General features: G+C 36.9%; 1 protein-coding gene across 1 annotated transcript; it reads right to left on the reverse strand.

Moving 5' to 3' along the window:
- Positions 1-6,841: 6,841 nt before the first annotated feature.
- LOC126612178 (aquaporin TIP2-1-like) lies at positions 6,842-8,986 on the reverse strand. The gene is made up of 3 exons (XM_050280520.1): positions 8,793-8,986; positions 8,110-8,360; positions 6,842-7,442 (listed from the first exon to the last, which is right to left on the reverse strand). The coding sequence occupies exons 1-3, from the start codon at positions 8,917-8,919 to the stop codon at positions 7,074-7,076; spliced, it is 747 nt and encodes a 248-aa protein (XP_050136477.1). The 5' UTR covers positions 8,920-8,986; the 3' UTR covers positions 6,842-7,073.
- Positions 8,987-21,143: the final 12,157 nt, after the last annotated feature.

A 21,143-nucleotide genomic window follows, 5' to 3' on the forward strand; every position in this document is an offset into this window, starting at 1 on the left:
CCAAAAGGGCTAGAGAAGAAGTTAACCGAGAAAAGATGTGGCATCTTAAACTTGGACATGTAAACCTTGATAAGATTCGCAAGATGTCGAAAGACGGATATTTCCGACATTAGGTAATGACCAAATGGGTACTTGTGAATGTTGCTTAAAAGGGAAGATGACCAAATCTCCATTCACTGGGAAAGAAGAGCGTGCCATTGAAATTCTAGGGTTAATCCACACTGACGTATGTGGACCTATGTCTACTAAGTCAAGATGAGGCTTCTCTTACTATATCACATTCACCGACGATCACTCTCAATTTGGCTATGTGTATCTTATGAAGTACAAGTCAGAATCATTTAAAAGGTTCAAAGAATTCAAGAATGAAGTTGAGAAGCAAACTGGGAAACAGATAAAGATCCTAAAATCAGATCGAGGGGGAGAGTATCTAAGTAGCGAGTTCCTAGATTATCTCAAAGAGTGTGGAATAATATCACAGTGGACTCCACTGGGAACTCCACAACTTAATGAAGTTTCTGAAAGGAGAAATCAAACTTTGATGAACATGGTTCGTTCTATGATGAGTCCCGCCGATCTACCAGTAACATTCTGGGGATACTCTATATACAGCAGCTTACTTGCTTAATAGAGTACCTTCCAAGTCAGTTTCACAGACGCCCTATGAGATATGGCATGGAAGAAAGCCAAGTCTTAATCACATTAAGATTTGGGGTTGTGAAGCATATGTCAAGAAGCTTGAAGCTACTAAACTTGAAGCGAGATCAGTTAGGTGCTATTTTATGGGATATCCTAGAGAAACTATGGGATATGAGTTCTACCATCCTAACGACCAAAAAGTCTTTGTCGCCAAAACTGCTAAGTTTCTAGAGGACGAATTTGTTCTCAAATGAACTATAAGTAAAACGATGGAAATTAATGATGAACCATAAACAAGCACTCGACAAGTTGACAACCCTGTTCCTGAACCCCTAGCTCCACGTAGATCTGAAAGGGTTAGCAAGCCATCTAAGAGGTATGGCTTAGATAATGACTTTGGGGAATTGCACTTTCTAGGTGACAATGACACAAAGGAGGACCCTAGGGACTACACTGAAGCAATGTCCGACATTGACTCAAAGAGATGGCAAGAGGCCATGAAATCTGAGATGGATTCCATGTATCAAAATCAGGTCTGGACTCTTGTAGACCCTCCAGAAGGTATAGTACTTGTTGGAAACAAATGGGTTTTCAAGAGGAAGCTAGGCGTTGATGGGAACGTGGAGACTTATAAGGCTAGACTAGTAGCCAAGGGTTACAGCCAATGAGAAAGATTGACTATGAAGAAACCTTCTCTCATATAGCCATGATTAAATCCATTCGGATTTTGCTTGCTATAGCTGTGTACCATGATTATGAGATATGGCAAATGGACGTAAAGACGGCCTTTCTGAACGGCTACCTAGAGGAAGAGCTCTATATGACTTAACCCGAAGGTTTCGTGTCCAAGTCTAAAAGGACTAAGGTATGCAAGCTTCAAAGGTCCATTTATGGACTTAAGCAAGCCTTCAGGAGTTGGAACATTCGTTTTGATACTGAAATCAAATCGTTTGGTTTTACTCAAAACGAAGTCGACAATTGTGTTTATCAAAAGGTCGTTGGGGATGCAGCTGTATTCCTAGTGTTATATGTAGATGACATATTACTATTCGGGAATGACACTGCAGTACTTTCTTCTATAAAAGTGTGGTTGTCCAAAACTTTCCACATGAAAGATTTGGGAGATGCATCTTATGTACTTGGGATAAAGCTCTATCATGATAGATCTAGAAAATTAATTGGATTATCCCAATCTATGTACATAGATAAGGTGCTAAGTAGGTTCCAGATGGAACAATCTAAGAAAAGTCTTCTTCCTGTAAGACATGGAATTCACCTTTCTAAGTCCATGAGACTTAAGACTCCTGAAGAGATACGGCAGATGAGTGCTATTCCTTATGCTTCCGCCATAGAAAGTCTCATATATGCCATGATATGCACAAGGCCTGATATGCATATGCTGTGAGCATTACTAGTTGATATCAATCTAACCCAGGATCAGAACACTGGGCAGCTGTCAAGACGGTCCTTAAGTACTTAAAAAGAACTAAGAACATGTTCCTCGTTTATGGAGGAGCGACAGAGTTGCGAGTGGAAGCCTATATAGACGCAGATTTCCAATCTGACGTCGATGATAGAAGTTCCAACTCCGGATATGTATTCACTTTAAATGGTGGGGCTGTTAGCTGGAAAAGCAAGAAACAAGTTGTAATTGCTGATTCCACGACGGAGGCAGAATATGTCGCTGTAGCTGAAGCCGGCAAAGAAGCGTTTTGGATGAAGAAGTTCATTACTGAACTTGGAGTGGTTCTAACCATTACATCACCATTAACTTTGTATTGTGATAATAGTAGGGTGATAGCTCAAGCCAAGGAACCCAGGGCTCATCAAAAGAACAAGCATTTTGACAGAAGCTTTAATATCATTAGAAGATATGCTGCCGAGGGGAAAGTCAACATCCTCAAGGTTGCCTCAGCCGATAACGTAGCAGATCCACTGACAAAGCCAATGTCTCAAATCCAACTTGACCGCCATATGGAAAAGATGGGTATTAGATACATGGGAATGTGGCTTGGAGTGCAAGTGGGAGATTGTTGGAAGTATGCCCACAAAGCCACTCATTTGATGTAATAGCTTTTGGAATACTTATTGTATTAAACTATTATATGTTTAATAAAGGGCAAAGCTTATTGTTAATCACTATTTATTGTATCATGTGTTTAAGCAATAAGGGAATCCAAGGAATGTATTTGATCTAAGAGATAAGTGATTTAAGTAAGTTAGATTCACGAGACCTTTCTCTTATATTCATTCCTAAAACGTTCCTAGCCATAAGATTGCCAATTGGGCATTGACAATCCGCTAAGGTTAGTATGTGTTATGTCGACTCAAGCGTGAGTATGACTAGTCTCAAGTCATTTAGTGTTGGACACTAAGACAAACACATAGGTGCTCGAAAGAGTAATCGAGTACACTGAACAACGATCAAAAGAGAGTTCGAACATACATGTCATGTAAGAACTCGTTAGTTGCAATATGCAAAGTAGTCATTTGACCTGATGCATCATAGATGTCTAATGGTTAGGTCATTGATCTTTGATCATGTCAAAGGCATTCCATCGAGAGTGTCCACGGCATTGTTGGGGTCAAGCTATCTAGTCATGTAGGCATATGAATGCACAATAAGGGATCTCTAACCTTCCATGGTGGAAGGAGAATACTCTAAGATATGATTCGGGAGTCTTTGGCCAAAGCATACGAATATGACTTAGGAAGTATGTTCCAAATCATATTCAATTAAATCATATAGAGAAGTATTACATTGGATAGTAGATATGAAACAAACTATCACTCAAACAATGTGATTAAGAGTATTGTATTAGAGAAGGACCGTATTGCATTGTACTTGTAACTGGATAGGTTCTCCAACCAATTCTATTAGCTTGGGTAGCCATGACATGCTGCTAGGTGTCACTCATGGTTTGTGGAAGCCCTGAAGATTAGCAAACACTAATCTTAATCAAAGGGAGAATTGAAATGAAGTTTCAATTCACAATCGATTGTTAAGAGTAACAATCGCCCACTGCCTCGCTAATTGGAACCTAATGGATCGTACACTGAGTAAGGATGAAAGTGAAGAAATATAAATGAAATGGAAAAGCAATTAAATGGTTTAATTAAAAATGGTCAAGGTTAATTAATTAGTTAATTAATTATACGAAAGGTTCGTATTGGGCTTTTAATTTAGTTTTGGGCTTCGGGGTCGAAAAGGGTTTGGTCCACTAGGTCCATTATGTTTAAGTTGTATGACAATTAAAAAAAATATTGGCAAATAGCCCAATCACTTAAGATGGTCGGCCATAGTGAGGGAAGTGGGAAGTTTTGCTTAATTGCAAGTTTGCCACTCACCTAAGAAAAGAGATATAAAAGCATCTTTATGGCTTTTACCTCATTAGGGTTTTCTTAAGACAAAGATGAGAAACACTTTCTCTCTTTTTCTCTAAAAGAGGCCGGCCACTTAGGGAACAGATAGCTAGCAATCTTTTCTTCTCTAAGTCATCCATTTCATCTTCACACCTCATCCTGGGTGTGGAGACTTAGAGACACCAAATCTTTGGTGTTCTTGGAGATCATTTCCTCACATCCTCAAGGAGCAAAGGAGCATCAAAAGGAAGAAAATCACAAGGAAGATCTAAGGAGCTAGGAGGTGACTTGAAGGCCCTCCACTTGGGTGAATCCCTTGTGTGAACAAGGATGAGCTTCAAGGGTAATGAATCTGTAAATCCTTCATTCTCTTTAATGTTGTTGAAGAGTCTCTTGGTTCACCATTCACTAGGCTTTGAAAGTCATGGGTTTTAGAATTGTTTTTTAATGCATGCCTACTTTAATATGTTAATAGTTTGCTGCAAACCAAGGGACTAGGGTAGTCCTCGGCCCATCCTGACTTCATCTGAGATGTGAACCTCATGGAAGAAGATGAAGCAAATGACGTCGTTAAGCTGTTTTGATTTTAAATCTTTTCGGCTATCTAACGAAACGATAAGTTTGGCAGGGGAGTTTTAAAAGAGATGTGCAATTTTAAATGAAAAAAGCAACCCCACTTCTGGTTTGATTCTCTCACCTAACAGTAATATACACCCTATAATTTTCTAAAGCAACCCACCTTCTTTATTTGCAGACCTCTCCCCCTTTTTCTTCTTTTTCTACTTCTTTGTATTTTCTTTAGCCTTCCACAACCTACATCTTACTTGGTTGCCTGGGTTTTTACATTTTTTTTTCTTAGTATTGAATTATAGAGAATTTTTTCAGTTTTGTGAGGATTACACAAATTGCATATGTCAACATATTATGAATTCAACTTTTTAGACACACTCATATATGTGTGTATATATATATATATATATATATATATATATATATATATGTATATATTTGTGAAAGGCCCCTCCTCATTCAGAATTCTGGCTCCGCCACTGAGTTTGCATATGTGTTCAAATATTCTCACATGTTCTTAGCTAGGACAAAAATTTTCCTTCACAATCATCAAGACAATTAGATAGTTTAAAACAGTAATTAATAATTCAAAGTATGCATGCAATCAATCATAAGCAATTAGATAAAGATTACATATTCATGCTAAGGCTCGAGGCTTCACCCTAGCAAGACGAATTAGTTACGCATATTCATAATTGAAATCATAGAAAGTATTATTATGAAGAAAAGGATTGAAAACATCTTAAAGTAGAAAATCTTTCAGAACCCTAGCAATTCTCTCTGTCTCCAAGATTGCATAAAAGAAAGCATAGAAAAGACTACGAACGACAAAGCAATATATCCTGCTATGCCCTCGCACAAACCCTAAAGTGTATTCTTTTATTCCAACTAGGAAACTAAATAATAATAAAATAATTTAGAAAATAACATCTTAATTAAACTAGGAGAATCTACCAAGTACTTGTCCAGCCATGTTTTAGCCTCAAATATCCTTCAAATGTGGCCCATGATAGCATGTTTTGAAGATTAGGACGTTCTGAACACATCTCCAGAAGGTCACGAACCCATCAGAGGTCATCTTGGGCTCCAAAAAAGCAATTCAAGCCTAAAACATCATTATTCCAGCACTGCTCATCGCTCCTTTATTTTATCACCAGAAAATCACAGCTAGGTAGAAAAATTCCAAATTTTGACATGATCAAGCCAAGTGACTCACGAACGTCTTCCAACTGGAATTACTCCAAAATTTATCCATTTGACTGCGTTTTTCTCCATAGGAAGTTGAAAGTCATATATTAAAAATATAATTAAAAGTATCAAAATTCTTCCAAAATATTAACCAAAATATACTAAGAAAAGGGTTAAATATATAATATAAAATCTACTCATCACTATCCACCAGTCCCCAATAAATAATGTTTTAATTTGCTATGGGAACGTTATTTGAGATATTTAATAACTTGGATCATGTATAAAATATATATATATATTATGTATCTCAATTTATATTATGCATTGATCAGGTTAACAGTACATCTTTCCATCGTCTTTGTATTCTTGTAAATCATGTTCTTTAGTTGTACTCTAAGTCACTACTTGTGTAAGGATAATGCTTGGTAAACCATTTTTTTAGACAAAATTTGTATACCGTATCACCAATAAGAAATAATCACATAAATCAACACTTCAGTAATAATCCAAATATCAACAATCATGTCATATAATTTACATACTATAGTTTAAATAGATAGTCTCCCTTAGCATTACTCCTTGCATAACATGTATATAAAACAGAAATTTGACTACAATACTTAAATCTATTTAATACAATCATCATTTCGACAATTAATTAGATGGTAATTGTATTAAATACATATTCACGTGAATAATATCTGACAGTCGAATAGTGATTGTATTAAATACATATAAATATCGTAGCCATCCCTAAGATCCAATTCTTTAAATTTTATATGGTATGAGAGTATAGTGATTGTATTAAATACATATAAATATCGTAGCTAGCCTTGATATCCAATTCTCTAAATTTTATATGGTATGAGAGCATTGCACAATTTAAGAGGCTATTGCAAAGAATGAACATGCACCTGTTAATATTCTCGAGCCATATTGAGAGAACGTTTGTATGTGGTTGTCCACATCAGATGTCATCTAAGATGGTATAGAAATGTAGTATAAAAATATGGTATGAATAGCATTACTCTTTCTATAAACTCAATATGCATATGTCCACAAAAGCTCATCAGTTGCATTGTTGGGAATCACCGACTTCATTCATTATTCACAAGCAAAAAGTGACCTACAAGAAGGGCTTTACAAACAGCACAAGAAAATGGAGGTTCCAAGCTGGGAAAGTGAGAATAAATAACTGAAAACTTGAAGACAAAAAGAAGTAAAGAACAAAAGAAAATTGCTCTTCCTCCTTTTATTACAAATGATACACTGGAACACATTAGCAACAAATTAAATCTCAACCAAGTCATTCAGTACTCGTTGACTAAGGGTGCATGTTCTGAGTGTATAAATACGTTTCCATAGATGAGGCCAGCAAGTCCACCACCAATGAGGGGTCCAACCCAGTAGATCCAGTTGTCGTGGAAGTCGCCGCTAGCAACGGCAGGACCGAAAGACCGGGCCGGGTTCATTGACCCACCGGAGAATGGTCCGGCAGCCAAGATGTTAGCTCCGACAATGAAACCGATGGCGATGGGGGCAATGGTGCCCAACGAGCCCTTCTTGGGGTCAGCTGCTGTTGCATAGACAGTGTAAACCAAAGCAAACGTGATGATGGTCTCAAAGACTACTCCTTGAATGGCTCCAACTCCAGCAGCTAGACTGTGGATGGGGATTGTCTGAAATAAAATAATAAATTTCATAGTTAGTTGCAAGTTGCAAAAATTTACCAAAAATTTTAAAAATTCAATGTACCTTTAACATGTAAACTGTCAAAATATTTTGTGATTAGAGTTTAAACATCAACAGTAACAATGATGCTAGATTCATCAAATTTATTCACCAAATGATGTGTCAATATCTTGTACCTGGTATAAATTATTGTGCACTCAAATTTGAACCAATCAACATTAATTAGTTTGTTTAACTTTAGTGTTCCTATCAGTATTCATTATGTGAACTAAAAAGTTATCGACGAATCTCTATTACGTGAATAAGGCGAGAGTCAAACTCTGATTGCGGTACTAAGTAAGTCATCTAGCACAAATGTCAACACAACCAAATTAAGCCTTGGCGTCACATAATACTTGCAATCTTAAAATAAGAATAGTGATATCCACACATTTATTTTTACTTCTCATATACCCCGTCAAATCGAATAAATTGAAGAAGATCAATGGTAAAAAATTAATAAGGATATGTGAGAGGTAAAAATGAGTATATGAATATCACTATTCTAAAATAATCACACCAAAATATCATAATTGGCCCTTGTTTTGTGCATGAAGTCTTAAGTTAAGATGCACAAAACTGTCATTGCATTGGGTACGTTGAAAAATATCTCACCAAGCCTCCAGTCACGAACTTGAGGATAAAGGCTGCAACAATGGCGCCAACGAGCTGGGCAATCCAGTAGAAGATGCCAGTGAGGATTGTGATTTGGCCACCAAGAGCCAATCCGAAAGTGACGGCTGGGTTTACATGGCCTCCAGAGATGTTGGCCCCAATTGAGACTGCAACAAAGAGAGCAAAACCATGGGCAATGGCAACGGCCACTAGCCCAGCAGGATCAAGTGCAGCATCGGATGTCAACTTGTCTGTACACACAAAAATAAAATCCCAAATTCTTAAAATAGAAAAATCGACAAATTAACTGCTAGGGTTTACGGAAATGGTTTTCGTATACTTTTTTCAGTTTTTATATATTTTGTTTACTTCAGTCTTTTAATTTTTTTAATTTATTCAATCCAAACTAAAAATAAGTAGGGGTGGCATGCAAGTGGAGAAAAATTGTTTGCATAAATCACTTCCCTAATTTTATAGAACAGATCTATTTTTCAGCTACACTTAATGAATCAAACTCATAACCTATTTTGATCCTAACTCAACTCAGCCGTGAATTTATCGTACCGTTTTGATAGTTTAAAGGAAATAATAAATTTTATTGTAAGCTAGCTAGCTGATGATGCAATTGATAAAAAGAATAAATAGGATAAAAAAGGGAGCTATTAGGGGAAACAAATTAGTACTGTAAGCTATGGCTGAACCAACTCCTGCAAAAACAAAGAGCAAAGTGGAGATGAACTCAGCAAGGTAGGCCTTCAAGGACCCCAAACTGAAAGAATCATCAAATCTCCCAAATGCTATTCCGGCCATCTTTTGGAAATTGGAACACTTACTACTATTGAAGAATACGGAGGAGGAGAAGATAAGGTTGTAGAAAGAAAGGTGGCCTAGGTCACATATATATAGCGACAACGAGTAAGGTTTATTAAATTATATGAGTTCATGAGCTGCACAGCAAATATTTATGTGATTAGATACAATAAAAGAAAAATTAATGAAAATGGTTTGAAAAATTTGAGTTTTAATTAAAATAACAAAAAAGTGTTGTAAGTGAATAATAACAGGAGTAAATTTTTAGAGTAAAAATGTTATTTTTCGTTAAAGAAAACAGTATCGGAAATGTTTTGTCAAAACTCCTGAACGGAAAATGGTGGGTGATCGTGTTTTTAGATCATATTTTGTAAATCATATGATATGATCTTTGATGTTGGATACATTTTTTTATTTGAACAAAAAATTCAATATCAACAATCAACTGATAATAAAATATTATTCAAATAGATAATTTTTATAACATCATCCAAAAAGAATATATATGAAAGAGTAGGCCAAAACATGTCACTTTTGTGCAGTCTTAGCTGTCACTAAAATGCTTTAATAGATGTGTCTGGAAGCTCATCAATGATTCTACAATGTGACCAACAATTCTTTTGTTTAATGGAGAATAAAAAGTGATAAAAACATATTTCGTTTGGCCCTTCTACATTTCAATCTAATTATTTTATTTTATTTATTAACTTATGTATTAAAAATTTAAAAAGTATTTTTTTAATTTATATTTTTTTATTTAAAAGATCAAAATTAAATCACTTTAATAATTTATATTTATATTTTAAAAAAGAGGAAAGTACAGTAAAATTGTGAAAGGAATAGAAGGAAAGGAGAAGAAAAATGAAAGGGATTCAATTAATAGGGGTGTGAAACTCATCTAAAAGAAATAGTTGGTGAGTTTGGTGGGCCAAGAAAATAATGATAAAAGAGGAAGTGATGGACGGCAGGACAAACTTTGGGCCACCAACAGCACAGACCATGCTCCAAAAGGATCAGAATCCTCCTAAGCAAATGGAGAGGATCCTCCTGACCGGGTTTATCGGACCGTTCAAATTTTATCTAATGGTAATAATTATTATAATTTTTAGTCGAACCTCCTGTTTGTAGCCGTTGGATAAAATTTGAACGGCCCGATGGATCCGGTTAGGAGGATCCTCTCCATTTGCTCATGAGAGGATCCTGATCCCTCTAAAAATAGGCAATGAAGGTTTGTCACGTTTGAAAAATGAGAGGAGAGGAATATGCTACGGAGGTATTGGGATCATTTAACTTGTATTCTAGGTTTTAATTATTGTGAATAATTGGCTTCCTAATTGGAGGATAGAGAGGAATCTCAATGTGTCTGTCCTACTACTATTCACTGCTTTAGTTTTGGAGATAAAAAGTATTTTTCTTTTTAAAAAATTATTTCATTGCATGTTTTTATTTTTATTTTTTTTGTCAAACAATATATTTGTTAGATTAGATGTTAAATTAGTCACCAACGAAATTCGAATCTACGTTGTCATGCAAGAATTCAATTCATTTTTACCATTGTGGTAAAGGCCTACCTGCTTTTTATTTTCATCCTTTTTTTTGTGGTAATCTAAGGTGGGGTTTTGGATATCCTCACCTCAATGGATCTTTTGCACTCTGGGAGAGATTGGAGAAAAAGTTATGAGTGAAGGATTTTGGTGGAGATTTTTGCATATGACCTAGAGAGGTATATTATTTCTGTTTCACTTTTCTAACGATGTAAAATGAGAAAAATATAGTCACGATTAGACTTTTAAAAAAAAAATATTCGCGGTTACACTAAAGTCTTTCTCTAGCAACGAGTTAGTGAATCACTCATCAATCTCTAGATTGCATCCCGAAAGATTTTGAGCTCACTTAATATAATGTACAGCTACTACATCTGGATAAGGTCGGGGAAGATTATATAATTTTTATTTGCCAAAAAAATAGTAGTTCTCTCTGTGCACATGCATTATGCATATGACCTGCAGGAAGCACCAGCTTGCATGTTTTTTGAGTTGAGGCAATATTTCTTTGTCGAAGGGAGGAAAATTCGAACTCAATTATCTTCTCTTTTAATAAATATATGCAATATTAATGAATAGTTGTGGAATCAGGATTTCTTGTGAAGATGAGCCTCACACAAGTATAGAAGAAGAAAAAACGAATAGTGTATAAAATTACTAATGCAAAACATCATAATATATATCCAAGTAACTAAGTGGTCAAAATTAACGTATGTATAGATAATTTTATCTATTCATAGTAATCATAATTATTCTCGACGAATTTCATTTCTATACTGCAATTGAAAGAATTATTAAACTCAATAGAGAGAATTATTAATTTTTTTGCAAACCCTAAAACTCAAGTAAGAGGTGAGATAGAATAGAAACAAATGTGTTATAGAGAATAATAGAGTATTACAAATCTTCTTGTTCTTTATTCAATAAATTTGGGATTTGGAAATGACTAAATATATGAATTCAAGAAGAATAGGAATAAATCTGCCATTACATAAGTGAAAGACAATTTTTTTAATTAAAAGTGAATGATGGATTTTAATTTAAATGTTATTGATTTGTGATAGGGTGGTGCTATTCACCCACCTCTCTTTACCTTTCACACACCCTTCTAAATTTTTGGCCTTCGAATCTAATAACATAAATTAATAGGAGGTGTGTAGAAGGTAAATAAGGGTATGTTTATAGCACCACCATTTGTGATAAATGACCATTTAAAATATATACTTAATTTTGGGATCCGATCTATTGGATGAAAAATAGATAATGATTGGATGTTTTAATTGTTGACAAGGGTTGCAAAGCAATAGAAATAGAAAAAGGTCCAATACTAATCTTTTTTTTTTCTTTTTTCTTTTTTTCTTTTTTTTTTTACAGAAAAAGAAGATTTGTTGTAATGTGGTTCCTATGGAACTATAAATAGAAACACGTGAAATATTTGCAGTAAAAAAATATTTTAGGTGCAATAGAAATTAATGTTGTAACCAGGATGGGTGAACCTCATAGATATCGGGTGCCCGCATATACAGAGTCAAAAGAGAAGTTAGGGTAGGACTAAAACTGCTGTGGTCTTTAACTGCCTCCACCAGTGCTAATCGATGAACATTCGAACTTAAATATCTTTTGATATATATATATATATATATATATATATATATATATATATATATATATATATATATTTGAGTTTTATACATAAATGTTATCTTTTGGTGAACAACGAATTCTTGATCACTCATTCTTTGGTTCAATATCAACGGTTGTATATGTTTTTAATGTTTTTAATCTCAGTTTAGTATTGTGATATTACATAAGCATAACCGGAGTAATATACGATAATGCAATCGTAGACGCTGCTTTGATTTTTCCATCGTCATTGTCAGAAATCTAATTCCTATCAAATAAAAAAGGTAGACATTAACTCTAAGTCATGAATAATATATATATATATATATATCGAAGAGTGCTAGTTGGTAGTCGATGAATATTTGAACTTAAGTCTGAGGATTTATACCAAAATTTTCAAGTAAATTACATTTTGATGCTCCAACATTTTGAATCTATTACAAACACGGATAACCTGCTGGCATAGAATAACATCCATGTGCGAAAAATATCTGCAATAGTTCTCTTTTGTACCAGGTTCCTTAGTGATGCGTAAAGATGCTTATATTCGAAAACGAATATCTCGTTTGTTCTTTTATCATAATGGCAGTGAACGGTCAAATAAGAAGATTCAAACAAAAAGCTAAAGATTTTGTGCCTTGTGATTAGACCTAACGTTCGTGTTGTATTTTTCATCTTTGCGTTGTTTTTGTGACATATTCGATATTTTAATGAATTGTGTCGTGTAACACCCGTTAAAGTAAACGGGTAATATGATCAGATTCAAAATTGACCAATTAAAATTATCAGAAAATATGACTTGGCCCGTTATCTGGTAAAGAAAATATATTTTAAATGAATAAATAATGAAAATGATAAAACATAATTTGACCAAAATAAAAAATAAAAAACATAATACTAAATTAGTATATGTATACTCCGTTGCCACATAAATATTATTTCAAAAACATAAGAAATAACATTTGTCTTTCAAATATTACATACCTCAAAATAAATGTCTAATGAAAAAACATTAATACATTACTACAAAATATCAAATGTTCAATGATATGCAAAATAAAGGGAGTTGTGTTTAGGGTTAGGAACCTTGTTTTGACAACAAAACCCTTCAATTTTTAACAATCACCAAGGGAAATAGTATTGAAACTTTGGCTTGATATATTGTCTTCAAGAGTTATATTGAAGATGTTTTCATTAAGACTTTCCGAATTAGCACTCTCTTCGACATAAACTAAAAATAAAAAATCAAACATTGTAAACCATTCAAATGCGTTTGGTATTTTTAAATGACTTGATATTTTTATTTTTAATGTGTTTTATAATTTATTTAATCGCAGTCTTTGCCTACACTATTTGTATAAAAATAAATAAATAAATAAAACTTAAATTTATAGATTTACATAGAATAATAATACAATAATACATATTTAATAAATATATACATATACACTATGGCTATTGTATTTTATAGCAAGTTTTTTTTTTTTTTTTTTTTTTTCCAGTAGTTTAAAAAATTAAAATCATCAAATCGATCAATTCCGATTCTTTCTTTTCTATTGATTCTTTTCCAATCGAGATGTATGGATCCATGGGTCTATATTGTCACATTCCGGCCTGGCCCCCACCACATCCTGAGCTCGACTCCATCGTAGCACGATATTGTCCGCTTTGGGCCTCGACCATGCCCTCACGGTTTTGTTTCTGGGAACTCACACGAGAACTTCCCAGTGGGTCACCCATCCTGGGATTGCTCTCGCACGAACTCGCTTAACTTCGAAGTTCCGATGGAATTCGAAGCCAATGACCCCCCAAAAAGGCATCGTGCTAGGTAGAGATGAGAATATACATATAAGGCTTAGAGGATCCACTCCCTTGGGCGATGTGGGATCTCACAATCCACCCCCTTAGGGGCCCAACATCTTCGTCGGCACACATCTAGCCAGGGATTGGCTCTGATACCTAATTGTCACATCCCGGTCGAGATCAAGATATGTTGGCCGTCACGTGAGGGTGACGTAGCCATGTGCACAATGCGGAAGCAATAAAGATAAGAAATATACAAATAAATAAAAACCGAAAGCTACTAATGTGCACTAATAAACAGGAAGTGATAGGAGTGAGATACAAGTGTAAATACTCCTAATCAGAGCATAGAAAGTCTAGATGCAGTCCAGTAAGACAAGTACTAATTATACAGTACCAGAAGACATCCTACAATTATTTTATTTTGTCAGAACCATCGAGATCCTCAAAGCTACCAACAACAAGTCTACCTAAAACCTGGAGGGGCGTAAAACAGAAAATGTGAGTGGGCAAAAACAAATGTTTTTCAAAACCATTTCATCATTAAAATGCTCTAACCTCTCGCCGTAAATCATGTATAATTTTCCCAGAAATAGAATATAAACATATATATATCAATTAAAAGCATGCTTCACATAACCATATTCACAAGTATGTCATACCAAAATATAAAATAGAATAAGTAACTCGGGTGAGAATAAATTCATGGAAAATAACATATTAGCCGGAACCTCTGAAGAAGTCTGTACGGCTGAATTCATAGCTTATGAGTCAATCTAGCCGGAGTCACTACAATGACCTATACGACACTACACTGCACACAAATCGAAACCACTAAAAGGGTTTGTACGACAAGACTGGGTGTAATATAATTATGCTTAATATTGCTCTCTCATGATAGCTGGACGATGAATCGCTAGTCACCTATGAGTCGAAACCACCTATGATGGTCTATACGACAAGACTGTGCACCTAAATTGGATCCAATGTGAGCATATGGTGTGGGAGGTGACATTAGGGTGCGTTTGGTACGCGGGACGGGACGGGACGGAACGGGACGAGGCGTTCCGTCCCGCGTTTGGTGCGCCAAAAATGGGTGGAACGGGCTGTTCCACGGGACAGATTTTGGGTGTTTTTGCGTTCCACCTCCCCCCCTGGAACGGGTTTGTTCCACGTATGTGGAACACAATGTTTTACCATTTTAAGACAAATATACCCCATGTCTTTTTCAAAAATTACACCTTCATTCCGTCCCGTCCCGTCCCGTCCCGTCTGCGTACCAAACGCACCCTTATATACAGGCCTGTGTCATATCTCTTGCTAATCACTAACACCGGGGTGTAGGTTTATGAGCTCTATGCTTCTCAATTAATCATAACCATTATTCACATTTACAATTCATAAACTCACCCGGGCTTACCTGAGCGTCCACTGCACCACAATTATATATTATGCATCATATACTAAACATAATTTATATGCAAGGCATTTCAAGGCATACTTTCATTTAAACGTATTTTTTGGGAAAATATCAAGTATATAAGTATATACTAAAAACCAAAAGCCCACTCACTGGTACGTCGAAAGGTCATAGCCCCCGAGTTGCCTTTGACTGTGCTCGTCCTTGGGATAAGTCTCCCCTATATGTGAAACAACTATAAAAACGTTAATTTAAAGCACATAACCAACACTAGCTAATAACTTCTCATACATTGCTCAAATGAGGTATATAAATATACCATCTTGATCTACACAACTCCACGAACATCCCCATATTTTAAAAATAATTTTTGGACGTCTCATGCGCTGGCAAGGGCACGACAACACGTACGGCCACGCGTAGGGACCCTAACAGAATCCCTTAACCCCGTTAGGAATCCGTTAAATAGTAACGGAATCCGTTAAACTAACCAATGTCGTTAGGAATATTCCATCAAAGTTGACAAAATATTCCGTCATACCCTACCTTCGAACTCCGGCGACCGTTGCCGTCGTTGGAAATTGGAAAACTTTAAAACCTTCATTTCTCAACCAATTTGTACGAAACTTCCAATTTAAAGCTTAATACAAATAGAACACAACCATACCTTTCAAAAGCCTTAAAACCCACAGAAGTCGCCAGAAAATCCCTCGATAATCTGGCTAAACCTGCAACTCGTCGAAACTCAACTTTCAGACGTCCAAATCACATCATTTTTCTTTTCTGAGCTTCGTGAAGACAATCTAAAGCTTCCTATGCCCTTAAAAACTCCTAAAAACCTCACAATAATTAGTGCATGAACAGTACCTAAATCAAAGTTCGAGAGAAACTAGGGTTTTCGAAGGTTTCAAGTTCTAAAAATAATATGAATGGACTCAGGAGCTTGTAAGGAACAAGAACATTACCTTTTTAACGTCGATCCGTGCCTGAAATGGAAGGCTTGGATTTTGTCCGTACAAAGTTTACGGAAACAGAAGAAAATCGAGAGGGATGAGAGAGAGAATGCACGGGAATGAGAGAGAGTGTGTTGGAGTGTGTGTGTGGTTCAAAATTGTTTGACTTCCAAACAACCACAAAATCATAACAACTTTAAGTCCTAATTGGTTCCAAATATTAAGGACTTAAGGTATTAGTTCACTTCCAAACTTAAATCACACAATCACACAAAACGTTCGAGGGTAAAATAGTCATTTCACATTGTCAAAATTGAATTTTTCGGGACGGGCTGTGACAATCTACCCACCTTATAAAATTTCATCCTCGAAATTATACACAACAAATACATCCACTAATTCTTGCAACTGAACTTTCAATTCCCTTAATTCAGCAGGAGCCATTCTATAAGGAGTCAAAGATATAGAATTCGTACCTGAAAGCAGATCAATAGTGAACTCCACATCTCTATCTGGCGGCAATCCAGGCAAATCATCGGGGAACACATCCAAAAAATACCTGACCATACGTACATCCTCCACACTACTAGGAGCATTATCATTTAACACCACATGAGCCAAATATCCCTGACAACCTTTCAACAACAATTTTTTGGCTTTCATGGCAGAAATAACACCATGCTTCACCCCACTAGGCTCTCATACGAATGTAACTTCAGGTAATCCAGGACGATGGAAAGTAACCATCTTTCCATAACAATCTATCTTGGCACGATCATAGTGTAACCAATCAGTGCCCAAAATCACATCAAAATCAACAATTTGGTATCAGAGCCAATCCCTGGCTGGAAGTGTGCCGACAAGGACGTCGGGCCCCTAAGGTGGGTGGATTGTAACATCCCACATCGCCCAGGGGAGTGGATCCTCTAAGCCTTATATGTATATTCTCATCTCTACCTAGCACGAGGCCTTTTAGAAGCTCACTGGTTTTGGGTTCCATCGGAACTCCGAAGTTAAGTGAGTGCGAGAACAATCCCATGATGGGTGACCCACTAGGAAGTTCTTGTGTGAGTTCCCTGAAACAAAACCGTGAGGTCGTGGTAGAGGCCCAAAGCGGACAATATCGTGCTACGGCAGAGTCGAGCCTCGGATGTGGTAAGGGCTCGGGTCGAGATGTAACAATTCACCCCCTTTAGGGGCTCGACATCCTCGTCAGCACACTTCTAACCAGGGATTGGCTCTGATACCAAATTGTCACATCCCGGCCCAGGCCCCCACCACATCTCGAGCTCGACTCCGCCGTAGCACGATATTGTTCGTTTCGGGCCTCGACCACGCCCTCACAGTTTTGTTTCTGGGAACTCACAAAAGAACTTCCCAGTGGGTCACCCATCATGGGATTGTTCTCACGCGAACTTGCTTAACTTCAGAGTTCCGATAGAACCCAAAGTCAGTGAGCTCCCAAAATGCCTCATTCTAGGTAGAGATGGGAACATACATATAAAACTTAGAGGATCCACTCCCCTGGGTAATGTAGAATGTTACATATATAGATCATGTTCATAGATTAATGAAAATGTGTAAAAACTCTATTTGCCTCTACCATTCAAGTGTAAAATAAACTTGTTGGCTTTACACCTATAACTTACTTGCCTTATAATACTCTTGCCCAGAGAGTTTATATTGGAAGAAAGCCTATATTTATATTTTTATATTCTTAACTACCCAAAAAATTATTATCCATTTTTACGAGAAAAAACGGAAAGAAGATTCACTGAGAGAGCGGGAAAATGAAAAAGAGCAGAACATATTCGATGATAACGAGAGAGAGTACCAAGGCTGGTTAACCACAAAGCTTTTCACGAGGAGCCCCAAAAAGTCACAAAAATTTCAGAATTAGGGGTATACAAAACCGTGTTTTACATGGCTGAGTGGAGGGTAACTCTGCTAATCGAAATTGGCATAAGCCCAGGCACAACGATGCAATTATCAGGGGCGCGCTCTACCACTGAGGTAATAGCCTGCCGTACTACTTTGTTAGAGTGGAGAGGCGCAACTAGAACTCTTGAAATAAAGTTTGTGTTTCCTGGATCTAGAAAGAACTGCCTCTGCTCCTGATGCTTTTGTCTTAACGTGCCGAACCCGCGTCTCACCCTAGTGTAAACCTATTAAGGACCTGTTATTAATGGGTTCTTATCGTGTGACCCGATAGCTACCCGATTAGTTATTGTGTTGACCCAAAACTTGTTATTTTTATCGTCTACGTGTCGTGTTAACGGGTCATGTAAGAAATTGTCAGGTCTACTTGTGATAACCTGTGGAATATATCAATGTTCCAATGGTTTAATAATGGTGGGAGGGATCAATGATACATGAGAAATGAGGAGATTGTATGGAAATAAAACAAAAGATTGAAAGAAAAAACATCTTAACATTTGTTTTCGGTTTTTGGTTTTCGTTGTGTATGTCATTTTGTGCATTGTCATTCCTTACCCTTATTCTTTTCTTCTTGATACCAAATACTTGTACTTATTGTAGTCCTATTAGATTAGGAATGTGATTGTGTAAATCTTACAGTATTTGGGATATCATAGAAGATTTTCTAAGGTTAGATATTATCCTATTAGAGTTATAATCCTATTAGGGTAAGGATTTAACCTTCCCTACTACTATAAATAAAGGCACAATGAGGTGATATAACACACACCTCACAAATGCATCTCTCTTCTCTCTCTGTGTCACCAACCCTTTCTCTTCTTGTCCTTAATACAGTTCAGTAAATTAGGCCTACAACACGTTATCAGCACGTTCTTGCCAGAAGCTAAGGAACTAAAGGTTCGTAGAGGAAGCTCTTCTACAACATTAAAGGCTCAATTGTTTTATGTGAATCAAGTTCTTTTAAAATAAATTAAGATATTTGAAACGACCTTAAACATGAAAACATTCCCCATGATGCATGAACCCCCTATATTTATATTTTCCTTCCAATATATATGTATATATATATATATATATATACATATATATTGTTTGCACCATACTTGACTAATCTCGAAACTACTGAGCACCGGTCAACGTTATATCGTTAAAGACCCAGAAGAGTTTCCCTCCAACCAGGAGGCCAATCACAGCGTGACACGTGTCGACATTAGAAGCCAATCATAGTGCGACACGTGTCAACATCAGAAGCCAATCACAACACAACACGTGTCAATGTCAGAATGAAACTAGAAACTCTCTTCTATAAATAGAGATCATTCTCTCACAATATTTCCTAATGTCATTTGTACTAAATTATTCACTAGTACTCACTAAAGGAGAGCTTGAACCTATGTACTTGTGTAAACCCTTCACAATTAATGAGAACTCCTAAACTCCGTGAATGTAGCCAATCTGGGTGAACCACATACATCTTGTGTTTGCTTCCCTGTCCCTATCCATTTACTTACTTATCCAGACTAGTAATCAGAGCAATCTAGCGAAGGTCACAAACTTAACACTTTATGTTGTACCAAAGTCCTCACTGATTTTGTGCATCAACATTTGGCGCCGTCTGTGGGAACGACACTTATTCCCACTTTCTTCAGCTTTGTTAAGCTAGTTTCCACCATTCGTACACTTTCTTTTGACCATGCATCCTTCTCCAACATAGGCAGCGAAGGAAGCCATAGCACGCATAATGACACCCCTCTTGCACTTGGTGCAAGGAAACGAAAGAAAAAAGGAAAGAGGGTTGTTCTTCAAGCTAAAGTCGATGAGCTAGAAGCTCAGAACAACAAGATAGCAATGAAGAATGAGGTCCTCCAGAAGCAGTATGAGAAGCTCTTTGAGACGTTTCACGAAACTAGACGTACTCAAACACGAGAACTTGTTGCCTCTATGGACATCAACCATCATCTGGGTGCCCTCCAACACAGAGGGTCACCTCCCTTCGACATAGGTATCCCTGATAAAGAGCGAGCTAATCATGAAAACATTGATAAACATGAGACTTCTCTCAACCCAGATGCTTCGACCTGAAGTAGAAGAAGTGGAGGAAGACACTTCCTTGCAGAAGGGTTGGAATGATCGAAAGCCGTTTATCGTGACTGCCGAGACTTCCTAAAGCAACGTTGAGAAAATCCCCTCCACATATGCTCGAAGATCAATGACCCAAGGGTTTCTGAAAGACTCGGTCCCCTTCCACAACCCAGGCCAGTTGCCAATCTAAGGAAGAAACGACAGGTCCCAGAGGAACATGAAGGTACGGGGGACTCTGAGGTATTCCGACAGACTCCCCCTAGAAATCAGTATGGCGAGTCCAAGAAAAAGCCACATGCCCATGCTCAAACTTTTCTACTTCCAAGAGGTGATGGAGACTTACGAAAGAAAATTCTAGTGGTACATAACTTCACTCATGACCCCCTTTTCCTACAGCTCCTTGAGGAAGTAAACAAGTTGAAGGCCGAACGTTAGGCTGAGATACCTGACTAGAACCAACCCAGGCCTGGCCCTCTCATAAGAAGGATCCTCGACACCCCCTTCAAGCGAAGACAAAACAAAAGCTTGGTTTACAACTCTATACTGGAAGGGAGGACCCAATTGAACACCTTAACCTCTTTGAGTCCACCATGGCATATCAGATGCACACCGACGAATAGCGATGTCTTCTCTTCCCCTTCACCCTCTCTGAAAGAGCTCTAAACTGGTATTGCCGTCTTCCACCTGAGACAGTAAACTCATTTGAGGAATTGAGGAAATTGTTTGTCTTTTAACACATCTTCCAGACCGATCACTTGCATTCTGCAGATGACTTGTACACTATTTTCTAGAAGCCGGACGAGTCACTACGAGAGTATGCCGGTCGCTTCAGCCATGAAAATTCTCACTGTGCTGAGGCAG

This window comes from Malus sylvestris, chromosome 17, assembly GCF_916048215.2.
Source record: "Malus sylvestris chromosome 17, drMalSylv7.2, whole genome shotgun sequence".
In the NCBI taxonomy this organism is placed as follows: domain Eukaryota; kingdom Viridiplantae; phylum Streptophyta; class Magnoliopsida; order Rosales; family Rosaceae; genus Malus; species Malus sylvestris.

What these genes read in the sequence shown, in the direction of transcription:
- LOC126612178 (XM_050280520.1), bottom strand. Translation starts at nt 8,919, where the DNA reads ATGGCCGGAATAGCATTTGGGAGATTTGATGATTCTTTCAGTTTGGGG. An exon ending in TGGTTCAGCCATAGCTTACA is followed by an intron (nt 8,361 to 8,792) that starts GTACTAATTTGT and finishes TTGTGTGTACAG; the next exon opens with ACAAGTTGACATCCGATGCT. An exon ending in AGTTCGTGACTGGAGGCTTG is followed by an intron (nt 7,443 to 8,109) that starts GTGAGATATTTT and finishes ATTTTATTTCAG; the next exon opens with ACAATCCCCATCCACAGTCT.